The 14,602-nt window shown below is 41.5% G+C and overlaps 1 protein-coding gene across 1 annotated transcript in view; it reads right to left on the bottom strand.

The window, feature by feature from the left end:
- Positions 1–14,602, bottom strand: part of LOC124483375 (heterogeneous nuclear ribonucleoprotein L-like) — a 72,123-nt gene that overhangs the window by 21,413 nt on the left and 36,108 nt on the right. The window contains exons 2-3 of the mRNA XM_047043796.1: positions 2,699–2,817; positions 120–357 (exon numbers count right to left, since the gene is read on the bottom strand). Coding sequence (XP_046899752.1) covers positions 120–357; positions 2,699–2,817 — 357 coding nt within the window. The remainder of the gene's footprint in view (positions 1–119; positions 358–2,698; positions 2,818–14,602) is intronic.

The raw sequence follows: 14,602 nt of genomic DNA, 5'->3' as shown, positions 1-14,602 counted from the left end.
CATGAGAACCACCGAGCGTAACGCTCCATGAAATAATCAGCTGCTATATTTTCTCATCTACACATTTCCCTACTTTGTAAGTACTCCGAATGCAAACCAGGAAGACATATTCAACTTACAGTACTGATTGGGTAGAGTGGGTTCTGGATTGACAGGAGCAAGACTTTGTTGCCACTGTTGGGGTCATCTGAGTTGGTAGGCCTGGTGATTCTCTTGCTGGTGGAGTAGTTGAAAAAGGCCTGCTGTCCGGCAATGTAGACAGCCTCGTTAGCGCCACACGCTACGCACTTGTCAGCACTTTCCATACCCTCAAACTCAACCAGGGCCTGGCGTTTGAAGGGCATCATCATAACGTAGCTGCCGGAAAGAAATGTGGAAATCAAGACAGCGAAAGTGAATAAAGAGTGAACACAATGAGTGGGCTGGTTGGCCTACTGTGCCATTGTAATATAAAAGCTCCAAACTGTGTTTGATTTCACAGCATGCAGAGGAATGTTGAGCTTGCTCTATGTACACTGTTTCCATGCCTCCATATCAGTTAGATTGAATTTCAGACCTGCAACTGAAGCATTGGATAAATTATACTAAACAAGCCTGCGTCAAATTGTATCCTACAATATCTATTCACTGTGGAATTACAGGCATTTTGCAATGTACATTTGGAAGAGCAGAAAAAAAATCCAAAATCTGTATTCAGATTCAATCGGTGGCTTTCAATACAGCAAACAGAGAGAGCATTCACACACAGCGAGCAATTATCTGCACACTGGTTTGCAGATAGTATCTCACAGTGGCCCATTTCCAATTTCAGATCCCTGATTCCCTCATTGAATTGCTTAATGTTTTTCTTATAGACAAGCAGGGGTGGAAAATTAAAAGTGTTTGCTTGTATGAGAATTAGTTTCACCCAACCGAACTCCAAACCCCATCGATTTAGGGGGAAAGATTAGAGAAAGCAGAATCCAATATTTATTTCTGTACTCTAGTCTCTGGCAAGATGCCTGCGCTTCATCAACTGTATTTGTTTAACAGTGAAGTACAGCGTACCATCTAATTGCTGGAAAGTAATTAGATGGTACAAGACTCTATTTGAACATACAATCCGATGTCTACAATGCCTCGTGTTGGCATAAACAACAGACTATAAGATCTCAGTCTTATTGTTCAAATGTAGTTTTTAAAACATTCAAAAACTCTGTTACTCATTGGCCAAGAGTGCAATCTTTTCTGTATGGTTAACAAAATAGTATGCATTTCATTAACTCTTTCACTTACTCACTGGTAACACTCTCTCCTAATCTGCTCAAGTTGAACTGACAGCTCACGTACAGTGTGTCAAACTATGTCACCCCCCAGCGCACTCAAAAGGACCTTCATCGATATTGCACCAGGCCTAAAAATACACTCGCCTGATCTCCATTTCCGACTACAGCAACGGGAAACAACTGGTATTTAAGCACCACACTGTCAAGTCCCCCTGCAATCAAACTGCCATTCTATCCTCAAAGCCGTGACCTCCGAGTTATGGAAATATCAGGTGATGTTGGACAAACAAAGAAGGGAGATGTAGTTGTATATTTGTGCGCATATTGTTTTTGCACATTCCATTCTCTTACATTAGCCTATTCAATAAATGAAGAATAAGTTTAAAGGTGCTAAAGGCAGGGTATGTAATGTTGTTGAGAAGCACTTTTTGTCATATTTGCTGAAATAAACTACACATCCTGATAGCAACCAATAAATCTAAACGTTTGACAGTAAAATGTAATAAATCTGATATCTGTGGGCGTGGGCACAAGGACATGGGCATAGGACTGTAATGAACACAACCAATCATTTAATTTGGACTGAACAAAGTGATTGGACAGCATGCAATGATAGAGTGGGCTACTTGTCTGTCTGTCTACCTCCCAGCAGTAGACAGGCAGCGGATTCATGTGTTTTGGGGGGGGGGGGGGGGGGGGGGGGGGGTATATCCTTTCAAACTTAGGCCAAAAAAGTTAGGTTTGCAAAACATACATACCCTACCTTGACCAGTTTACCCTTTGGTAAATGGGTAGTCTGATGTTCAAAGCAATACAATTAGTGAGCGGACATGGGCTGAAAATAAAATGCTATCGTTTTAAGTGAAGTTCCTCTCTACATGATATACAGGCTACTGATTTAGCCCTTAATTGTCGTTGATGGCCGAGGGTTGTTTTTCGACAAGTATTTGGGACATTTATAGCACTGAAATGGATTCCCAACATTCTCAGAAGATAAATAAACATTCGCTGATGGGAGACAAAAAGACACCTGAGATATTTGTAATTCTAGTAGACCAAACACTCTTATCCCATTTTGTAGTCCAACATTGATCAAACCCATAAAAGGGTGATGAGACTGCGTAGAATAACATTTCTTATCAGTACATTGAGTTGTTGGTTACAGTTTGTATCTGGTTACTAAAGCAGAAATGATAAAATAAGAAGTGAATTTAAAGTCATGGAGTAGTTCTCATATTCTATCTTTAATGTTCAAATGTGTATACCATATGTATGTTGGCATAAACAGTGCGAAAATTCCATAAGACACACAATATAGACCCTTCAAAAACACTCATACATACATACATACAAACACGAATCCCAGCAGAGGCTGGTTGTATGTTTGATTTTTGAGTCTGAATATTAAAAAAAAGAGGCAATTATTTTTTTACCAGATGTTGCCGAATTTCTCCAGAGCCTCAACCAGGTCCGCCTCCACAACAGACTCACAGAGGCCCCGGACGTGGACCACTGAAGAGGGGGCAATCCTGTGAGCATCCTCCCCATTGTCCTAGAGGACAGAGGGCACTTAGGTCATTGCAGTCATAGGACAAACGCAAATAATAAATAAATAAAAATGAACAGACAGTGCACCGTTCCCGTGATGCAGTCGGTGATTAACATATCAGTGAAACAACTACACAACACAACTACGGCTTCCTTGAACTATAGATAGTGCATAGTGTCTGTGAAAAAATTGGTGGCACACACACAGTCCTAGAATTATAGACAGGGCACAGCGTCCGCGATGATGTCAGTGTCACACACAGATTTCTGAAATTATAGATAGATAGTGCAGTGCCTGTGATGCCACTGGTGATGACAGTTCTTCTCAGTTGTTTTGGTACCTATATATCTCAGATCACAATTTAAATGCTCTGTCAACTCTCAAGTACTTGTTCAACCTCCACATCTATTCTAGTCAAATTGCCAATGCTGTGGTAGCCTACATTCATGCAAATGACTATGTAACCTTCATTTGTCTGCTGTTTTGTACTTTATAAATGTCTTATGTTATGTTGATCACACTGTACTATATTGGTTCTCTGTTACATTGTCTTACCACCACAAACATCCAAACATTTGGTTTATAACACAAGTTATTACATGCATAATGTTTGAGCCAGTTGTCATAATCGTAGGCCTAATTTACCATACAGCGCTTGTACATTTGCAATGTGCTGGCAGTTTTGACATCAGTAAACACATTAATCAACGTAACAAAATTTACAGATCTCAAAGACTGACCCCCCTACATTTAGGATTTATTTGTCCTCCCCAGGGGAGTAGTTAAAGTAAATTGTGTACTTAAAATAAGCTATATAATTATATGAACCATTTATTCATATAATCATATAAGCCTTCAGTTCCTTTAACTCATACTTGGTGTTTGACTGCCTCATTTCCTCAAAGCCTGGCTAGGGACCTTCAGCAAGCAATTACTTGGCCTGGTTTTTTTCAGCAGCATTAGCTTGAGGCCCCTTTACCCCCCTGATCAGTCCATTACAAGAGCTGTCTGTAGTGACTAAACCTTTCTTCCGTCTTTCCGCTATCAATCCTTCCCCCCCTCTTCTCCTCCCTCTCTGGTCAGAAAACAATGCCAGTGTGCATTGCTCCACTTTTGACACAGAGACAAATGGAATCCCTGCTGACAGCAACTGTGCTTGAAGCGAGATGTATTTTTTTCCCTTTCGTTTTTTAAGGTGCCAGTATGGTACTCCGAATCCGTTACGGAAGGGCGGGCCGCCGGATAGGACGGATTAATTAGCATTTCTGTTGCCTTTATGGTTCTCCGAAGGCTGGGGGTGCTGAAAACAATTCACCGCCAGAACAGTAGGTGGAGAAGCGTTTTTTTGTCGAAAACACGTTGCTTTGTTGCGTCTTTGTAAGTTAGAAATCGTCGTTGTTTATCTCCCACCTCTCATCATACGTGTGACACTCTTACCAGCCGTCACTAGTCAGACGATGAGTGCAGCAGGTGCAGTCACATAATATTATATTAAAGACAAACTCAAGGCCCGCGGGCCAAATGTGGCCCGCCACGTAATTTTATGTGGCCCGCGGAAGCTTAATGGGCTATTGAAATAAGTATACGCTGCTTTACAGCGTGCATTGACCATAAAAGACATCTGTCACCATGCATTTCGATTGTGTTACGGCAAAGTGACGACATCCCGCCTCTAGAAAGCAGTGTATGCACATCAGTGTTAAACGCAAAGTTTAACTGGGTGAAGGCGAGCATGGTTTGAATGACAGCACTCCAATGCAGCCGATTCTGCGAACGTACCCCATGTGCATTTTCAGCCAAGGTCCTCGGGCATTCAACCCAAGTTGGTATCGCTCTCGAACTTGGTTAGAGCACTCAGCCAAGCTAGCATGTTTCTGTTTCCCTTGTCGACAATTTGGAGCCAAAAATGATGAAGACATCACCTTCATTAGACAAGGTTTTACCAATTGGAAAACGGCAATGTTTATTTTACATAAAGCTCAAAAAGCTATTCTGCGTTCAGATGAAGGGCAAAACAAGTTTTGCTCTTGCGCTATGCGCGCTTGCATTTTGTCACCAAACATTGAGAAAAATTTGCAAATTTATCCTCCAAGAAAAACAGCAGATTGTCCAATAATTAAAAGGCGGACTTAAATTGCAGCATAATAGGCCCTATGTTCACAAAAGCTACAACAAAAACACCATGTTTTTACATAGTTACTGACGTTACATCGTAGTTACAACTGGCCCTTTGACGGCAATGCTGATGTGGCCCTCGGTGAAAATGAGTTTGACACCCCTGCTATATAAACAAGGCTCTGGTTTTGTGAATTCATTTCTCTACCACCAAGTGTATAATCCAATGTGAAAAATGATAAACAAAAAGACTGATATAATTGGAAACAAAAAGATCCATACAAACTGTATGTACAGTCAAAACTACAATGTACTACTCTAGGTCACTAAACTGTGGCATTCAGTGCACAGACAACAAACTCACGTTTCTGAATTCGCTAGAGTAGAGCATAAACTAGCTCACAATAAACTTTCTCTCCAAGAAGTTCTCATCACAGACGTCTTTCAAGAAGACGACCTTAGAGAAAACGCCTTTCTGTCGAAGTCGGAAATTATGTCGTTTGGAAATGATGTCGTAGCGGACCAATCACGGCCAAGGGGTATCCGTCGCTGTACAGCACGGCATGACGGATCGACAGGAATTTCAACGGTGCACGGGAGAGCTCTCCGACGGCCCCGCAGACGACGGAGAGGGCGTTCCGGGGCGTTCCATCTATGCGTAGGCCCTTCCCATGTGTCCGTAATCGTGAAGTACGGAGTACCATATAACGGCCTTTACAAGCAACCGCATTCTTTCTCATGGCCCAGGTTTCAGAGGCACTCCTTGAATCCCAAAGCTGCTTTCCACTAAATATCTGAGCTGTTTCCATTAGATCCCTGGCCTAGAACAATGTCTAACATTCTCTGACCACACAGAACTTTCATCTACTATGCTTTCCATTCTCTACATCTAAACTTCTAACTTCCCATTTTCTTTGCACTTCCTCTCTCTGGACTGTTGTTTTCTTTTGTTATAATTGTCTAACACTCTTTAACGCCCCATCCTCTTCATTTGGCTCACTTTCTCTTGTATCTCTCTTTTTATCCCCTTTTAAATATGCCAACTGCAATTTGAAGAAATCTCTACTCTTCCAGGACTTGGTGTTCCTATGTGGGGCATTGTGTGGGAGTCCCTTCTTCAAAACATTACTAAGGCCTGGCCTCAGCCTTAAAAACGGCACCAGTCAACTCAAGGGTGAAGTTGACTGGTGCCACCCTTGACAGGCAATGCACCAAAGCCAGCTTGAGGGAACGGCGGCCATCAGCCCTCACAAAGCAAATTGTTGCCATTGACACTTGAATGGTGCGTTCAAACTGCAGCGACACGTATCGCTTGCCATCGCTTGCCTTCCCACAGTGCACCACGCTCGGGGAATGTCAGACAGATTAATGCAAAGTTATAGTTCTCTAAAGCACGGTTTCCCAAAGTTAGGGTAGCAACCCAAAATGGGTCACATACACGTTTGTATTGGGTCGCCAAATACCAAATAAAAAATGCATAACAATTCTAGGATATGTGAAATAATTTTCCTAATTAAAATAGTAGATGAGCGTTCTTTTTGCTACACTAGTCTAGTCAGCACAGATGCTGCGTGCGAGGCGGTTTACCCCTCCCCCCTTCTTCTCACGATCTTGGGGTCTCATTTATAAAACTGTGCATAGGATTCTTACTAAAAGTGTAGGTACGCCCAAAAGCCTAAAATAGCGTACACCCCCCAAAAAATCAGATGTATAAAACCGTGCGTAAGCACACGTGTAAGCAATGGGCCTCATTCCTCAAATGTTCGTACGAAAAAAATTGTTCTCAAACCCCACTTACGCAGTTTTCACGTGCAAGATTCTGGCATTCACCAATGTTTTCTTTTTTGGGATTTGTTCTTAGGTAAGAACAGAATTTACACACACCAAAGAGCACTCTTACGCACAATTGAGAGCTGACATGTTTGCGCAAAATAAGTAGTTATACCTTTTTCGTCTGTTCTAATTTAAAATTTAATATTATACCTTTATAATTTTCCAACTAATAATTTTCATAATTGTACACATATTTTTTGTTTTAATAAATACACACTACACTTACACTTTTGCTCATTTGTAAAGCACTTGAAATTTCCATTGTGTATGAATTGTGCTAGGCCTATATAAATACAGTATTTTACAATCGCTATGACAATGTTTGCAATACTTTTAACTAGTTTTCTAAACTCTTGACACAGTTAGCACTACATCCGTCTGTGTTGGCTATACAATTAACACATGTCTTGTTGCTTTGACACAAAATGCATTTAATAAACACAAATCGTAAACAGTTGAACTTCTTTTACACACAAGCTCAACCATTATTGCCCAATATACCAATGCTTTCACACTGTATGTCGGAACAGGTAACATCATGTTCAAAACCTAACTTATTGGCTAAAGCCAAAGTGAACAGCTATTTATATTGTAAGTTGAAACACAAACATATCCCCTGTATTTTATTCCATTGCTACTGAAACAGAGCTGGTTGAAGTTATGCAAATACTATAAAGCACAGCTGATTCCCAACTAGGAAACACTCAGGTGTTGAGGTTCTTTCAATCGCATGAGCATAAGGTATAGGTAGAGGTAAGAGGACCTCTTTGGGCTAATCTTATGTGGAAAAAGAACAATACAGAGAAACACGAAGAAAGAAAGAATATGTAATGCAGGATAGTCAGATGGCTGAGCGGTGAGGGAGTGGGGCTAGTAATCAGAAGGTTGCCGGATCGATTCCCCGCCATGCGGCATGTCGTGTCCTTGGGCAAGGCACTTCACCCTACTTGCCTCGGGGGGACTGTCCCTGTACTTACTGTAAGTCGCTCTGGATAAGAGCGTCTGCTAAATGACTAAATGTAAATGTAATGCCTGCACGAGGGAGATCAGGACAAGGGAGAGGAGTGGGGCAAGGGAGAGGGAAAGGAGTTGAAATGGGTGGTGTTGCTCAGAGAAGGGCCAGAGCTAGCGTAACTTATGAAATATTGTAAATGGCAGCTATATTGCATATTTCTTGCAGTAATGTCCTGTTGCAATTGAAGCCTTTACTGCAGCAATTATGTTTCTATAAGTAGATTTTTCTTAGGAACTTTCTTAAGAACAAATTTAAGAAATAACTTTGGAAGATATTGGTGAATGAGGCCCATTGAGAGTGACTTCTGTGATTCCCTTGGCATGCAAGATGTCCAAACGAAAATACAAGGAAGAGTTTATAAACGTTGGCTTCACCAAAGCCATTTGAAATGCAGAGGAGAGGCCTCAGGCCCCGTTTACACGGAGGAAAAACGCCTATATATTTGCATGCGGTTTGGCCTTTCATTTACACAAAAACTGAGGTTTTATCACGGAAAATGATCATTTCTAAATACTCAGGCAAAAGTGATTTCTGAAAACTACATTTTTGTTTTTGCATGTGCACTAGGTTAAACTGAGTTTTAGGTTTTCAAACGTCACAGTATGCGACAAAAAATGCATCACGTCATGTGAGCATCCTGTTTGTAGTAATGTACTGTAATGGGGTCATTTATTTGTGAATTGCGTTACATTTGTGAATCACGAAATACATTTGTGCATCGCGTTACATTTATTTGTGAATCATTCAAACAAATGAACCTCGCGCCTGAAAGGTAAAGGAAGTCGATCGTCCTATCCGTAGTTGTTGTTCCTTTTGAGGAACAGCACCCTTTTTTTTAACACCCGTCGACCTATTTCTGATGCTGGTTCACGGATGTCTTTTGTTTTGAAGTGTCGACTACACACCCGGGTATGAGGCGTTACCGTGAATTTGTCCCTGCGGATAGCGACGATCCACTTACGCCTCAGCTCCTCATCGACAGGAAAAGTAAAACATATAAAAACTACTTTCCAGATGCCTGGCACTGTGGCACACAGCATTGTTCGAGAGTTGTACCAGACACTCTCTGGTATTTAAACTTTGACTTGTTCATGTCAACTAGCGTAGCAGCTAACGCTACCTACCATAACAAGTGGACGCGTAGCCTATAACGGAAGTTTTCGCGGTGGCTGAGCTTTCAGCGGAGGTACGTCACAACAGCCTTTGGCATTTAGCCTATTCTGATTGGTTTGCATGGCTTTATCCTTCACATCACACTGCCGCCTACAGGTTTGGCATAATTATGATAGCGCTGGGGGCGTATTTATGCGGGTTCATGTAAACAGAAACATTTTTGAAAACAATCTTGTGTGTACGACTTTATTTTTAAAAACGGAGGGGAAGAAATATTTGTTTCTGTAAACACCCGGTTATGTGTAAACGTGGCCTCAGTGTGTTTTATGTGGGGACGTGCTCAGTAATGAAAGCTTAAAAATAAACAAATTGGACAGACATCTCCAAACGAGGCATTCTCAGAAATGTAAGTCAGTAGCATTTCAAATGTTTTGTGTGTCTGTTAGTTGCAATGCCAATGGCTATTTTGTGACTAAAATGTATGTTGATAGCTAGGTAGCTAACATTGCTACTAGCTAACTTTACATAAAGTGGTGTTAGCTAATGCCGCGCGACATTCCGCCCCTGTTGTCCCTAATGTGGATTAGGCCGCAAAGTGCATGTATTCAATTTTGTGTTGACAGCGGAAGAGTCATTAATGTGTGTGTCAAGTTACAGTAGGTTAAAGGCCATTTCGGCAACCCTGCGTCAGACCTCATTCTTTTTATTAATGTCTCTGTTCAAACACAGGCGATTAGTTTCTCCTCCATCTTGAAACTGAAAGCTAGAAATGTTTACCATAGTTGCTACGTTACGAGAAACAAGAAAACACTCCAATTGGCCATCGCTAGCGAAAATCGTTCCTCATTTGCATTAAGTTGAGAAAGTCTCAACCCGAATTGCTTGAATCGCGTTGTGTCGCTACTCACAATGCACCACGCAAGCAATTCGTCTGGCTCCATTGAAAATCAATGGAAAACATGTTGTCGCTTGCATTGCGTCACTGCAGTGTGAATGCCCCATAAACGTCTGCACTTTCTCTCCTTAAAAAAAAAATTAGCCCAAGAAAGCAAGCACTGTAATGAACAGTGGTGACTGGTCATTAGCGGCAGGTGGGGCAGTGCCCTAATCGTGAAGGTGGGGCTCTGGTGGGGCTAGCCCCTCTCTCACAATGCAATGTACATTGGTCGTGGGTAAGTAGTAATACGCATACTCAGAATGTAATGTAATGTGGATCACACTAATTTGATGCCAAGTGGGGCTGAGAGCCGGTAGCCCCACTACAGCATAACTTTGTATTTCAGACTTGATTGTCTGTCTGGCGCCAACATTAGTCGGCAAGAAGAGCGAGGAGGGTAGATTGTCTCAGATAGCTTGTTAGCTTCACAAACACCAGATAACTTGAGAAAATGAATAAAGTGGATTTCATACTCGAGCACTGGTTATATACCCTTATATATACCCTATAAACCCTTAATTTGGCGCCCAGGCGCCTGCCTAGTTTGCTTATAGCAAACGCAGGCCCTGGCTAACGGTTGGCATTCAAAAGAAGGCACGTTTCTCTTCAAGTGAACTCTCAGTCTTGGTGAGTGAAATATATTTTATCATCCTGCCTTTGTGGTGCTGGTCCGTGCATTGGTCATATTTTTGGTCTGGATTGATAGATATAGATGGTGATGAGTGTCAGTGTGTCCATGCTTATCTATTAAGGTTGTTGTCATAGAATGGATCTGTATCCATAAAAAGTTGTCTTTCTGCTTCGTTGTGCTCTTCAGTGGTGTTGAGCTCATTGCTGTTTGTGTATGGCCCTCTAGGCACATTGGTTCTGAGCTTAGTTGCATTTCTAATTTAGGTTTGTAAATATGACAGTGGTAATTTGACATGTGTGTGAGAGAGAAGGAGAGCAATTACACAAGAAGGTCTCTCTCCAGTTTGTGTACTACAACACCTGGTAGAAGCAAGCCGCTCTGTCGATAAAAGTGTTTTGTGGAGCCACGCTGATTGTTGATGTGTTAAATAAACACATCAGTAGCAAGAGGGTGTTTTGTAGCTTTACTGGTATGTATCATATATTTGGTGGCGAAGCCGCGAAGCGGCGAAGCCACCTTAAGTGTTTCTACGTATTCTTATTATTATTATTACACATCTTCTTCTGCCATGGGAGTCTATGGCAGCCCCTAGAACCAATTGGTCAGAAGTTGTGAATTTTGGCACACTATTTGGGACCAGTCCCCTCATCAATTTCACCAAGTTTCATGTCTCCCATTCCAACCATCTAGCACCACCAATGGGTCAAAGTTGAAGGTGTGTTTACACATGTTACTTTTGAACCATATGCCCCATTGTCCAAAATGAGGTATCGTTGGATTCCCTGGATCAAGACGAGTTCAACGCACTCTATGACATCATACCCAGTTCTATAGATTCTCCGCCATTTTGAATGTAAAGGAAAAGCGTTTTTTCGCTACTCCTCCTACAATTCTTGTCGAATCTTCTTCAAAATTGCCACAGATGATCTTCAGACCAAGCCTCACAAAAATTATCCCCTGGAGCTTTGATTTTCGCAACCGTTTGTTATATACAGCCACATCAAATTGATGTGGCTGAATTGATGTGGCCGCCATTTTGAATATAACGTTTTTTCGCTACCTCTCCTATAAGGTTTGTCCAATCTTCACCAAATTTGGCACAGATCATCTTCAGACCAAGCCACACAAAAGACATCACATGTTTTTTTGATTATCTAAACCTTTTGACTGGAACAGCCAAACAAAGTCGTCAACCAAGCCACCATAAAAGAAGTGAGGTCATATCTCAGCACCTCTTTACTGCATTGACACTAAATTTGGTATAGGGACTAGGGACACTGTTCTAAAGAGGTCCAAAATAGGTCATGCCATTTCACCTCTAGGTGGCGCTGCAATCAGCAACATTTGGCACCATTTATCTTCAGATCAAGCCTCACAAAAGACATCACATGTTTTTTTGATTTTCTACACTTTTTGACTGGAACAGCCAATCAAAGTCATCAGCCAATCAAAGTCGTCAACCAAGCCACCATAAAAGAAGTGAGGTCATATCTCAGCACCTCTTTACTGCATTGACAACACATTTGGTATAGGGACTAGGGACCCTGTTCTAAAGAAGTCCAAAATAGGCCATGCCATTTCACCCCTAGGTGGCGCTGCAATAGGCAAAAATTTGGCACCATTTATCTTCAGACCAAGCCTCACAAAAGACATCACATGGCGTTTTGATTTTTGCAACCGTTTGTTAGTTACAGCCAATCAAATTGAGCAACTGATCCGGAAAAAGGGAAGTGAGGTAATATCTTACCCAATCTTTGATGCATTGACTCCAAACTTGGTGTATGGACTCAAGGCCCTCTTATTAAAAGGTTTGAGACAGGTAGTGTCATTTGACCTCTAGGGGGCACTACAATAGGTAGGATTGTGTGTTGACCAATAACTTTTGATTTGTTTGTCTTATTTAAGTGATTCCTTTGTCTTATGATATCTTAGTAGATCCCGTTTCTGACACATGTTAACTTGTGATACCAGCCGAATTGATGTGGCCGCCATTTTGAATGAATGTAACGTTTTTTCGCTACCTCTCCTATATAGTTGTCCAATCTTCACCAAATTTGGCACAGATCATCTTCAGACCAAGCCTCACAAAAGACATCACGTTTTTTTGATTTTCTAAACCTTTTGACTGGAACAGTCAATCAAAGTCGTCAACCAAGCCACCATAAAAGAAGTGAAGTCATATCTCAGCACCTCCTTACTCCATTGACACCAAATTTGGTAAAAAGACTAGGGACCCTGTTCTAAAGAGGTCCAATAGGTCATGCCATTTCACCTCTAGGTGGCACTGCAATAAGCAAAAAAGTATCTTCAGATCAAGCCTCACAAACGTTTTCAGATGGTTTTTGATTTTCAAAACTGTTTTTCCGGTAAAGCTGATCAAAGTCGGCGATGAAACCGCCAAAACAGGAACTGAGATCATATCTCAGGTAATTTTTGCTGAATTGACATCAAACTTGGTACAGGTGCTCGGGACCCTGTTCCAAAGAGGTCCACAGAAGGTTGTGTCATCTAACCGCTAGAGGGCGATCCCGTGTCTGACACATTGTGATACCAGCTGATTGATGCGGCCGCCATTTTATGTTTTTATAAAAGTTTTTTTCCCTATTCCTCCAACAAAATGTATCCAATATTCACAAAATTTGGCACAGATCATCTTCACACCACAATCACCTTGACATGTCAAAATAATACTGAATCACAGTTGTTTAAACTTGGGCCAAATCTGACAGTTGATATAAGCAGTTGAAAAACTAAATCCAACCAAAGCCAACGAGCCTGCCATCTCACTGGTTTTCTGTTTATCGAGACAGTAAGCCACTGCAAAGGAAGCCAGGTACAACGCAGTCGCTAACTACATGTATTCTTGCTGGATATAGTCAAAGCAATCCTCACACAAATTATCAAAGTCATTTTAGATTTTCAAAACCATTTATCAGGTACAGCCAAAAAAACTTGTGAACGAAGCTGCCATAAAAGTGAGGTAATATCTCATGTTTGCTGCGTTGACATCAAACTTGGTACAGGGACTCAGGACCCTGTTCTAATCTTATTATTATTATTATACATCTTCTTCTGCCATGGGAGTCTATGGCAGCCCCTAGAACCAAATGGTCAGAAGTTGTGAATTTTGGCACACTATTTGGGACCAGTCCCCTCATCAATTTCACCAAGTTTCATGTCTCCCATTCCAGCCATCTAGCGCCACCAATGGGTCAAAGTTGAAGGTGTGTTTACACATGTTACTTTTGAACCATATGCCCCATTGTCCAAAATGAGGTATCGTTGGATTCCCTGGATCAAGACGAGTTCAACGCACTCTATGACATCATACCCAGCTCTATAGATTCTCCGCCATTTTGAATGTAAAGGAAAAGCGTTTTTTCGCTACTCCTCCTACAATTCTTGTCGAATCTTCTTCATAATTGCCACATATGATCTTCAGACCAAGCCTCACAGAAATCATCCCCTGGAGCTTTAATTTTCGCAACCGTTGCCGTTGTTAGTTACAGCCACATCAAATTTATGTGGCTGAATTGATGTGGCCGCCATTTTGAATATAACGTTTTTTCGCTACCTCTCCTATAAGGTTTGTCCAATCTTCACCAAATTTGGCACAGATCATCTTCAGACCAAGCCACACAAAAGAAATCACATGTTTTTTAGACTTTCTACACTCAACTGGAACAGCCAATCAAAGTCATCAGCCAATCAAAATCGTCAACCAAGCCACCATAAAAGAAGTGAGGTCATATCTCAGCACCTCTTTACTGCATTGACAACAAATTTGGTATAGGGACGAGGGACCCTGTTCTAAAGAAGTCCAAAATAGGTCATGCCATTTCACCTCTAGGTGGCGCTGCAATAGGCAAACATTTTCAGACCAAGCCTCACAAAAGACATCACATGGCGTTTTGATTTCTGCAACCGTTTGTTAGTTACAGCCAATCAAATTGAGCAACTGATCCGGAAAAAGGAAGTGAGGTAATATCTTAGCCAAGGTTTGATGCATTGACTCCAAACTTGGTGTATGGACTCAAGGCCCTCTTATTAAGAGGTTTGAGACAGGTAGTGTCATTTGACCTCTAGGGGGCATTACAATAGGTAGGATTGTGTTTTGACCAATAACTGTTGATTTGTTTGGCGT

Source organism: Hypomesus transpacificus, chromosome 21 (assembly GCF_021917145.1).
Source record: "Hypomesus transpacificus isolate Combined female chromosome 21, fHypTra1, whole genome shotgun sequence".
NCBI lineage: Eukaryota > Metazoa > Chordata > Actinopteri > Osmeriformes > Osmeridae > Hypomesus > Hypomesus transpacificus.
Note: the sequence above shows the minus strand (reverse complement) of the source record. Positions and strands in the feature narration are given on the sequence as shown.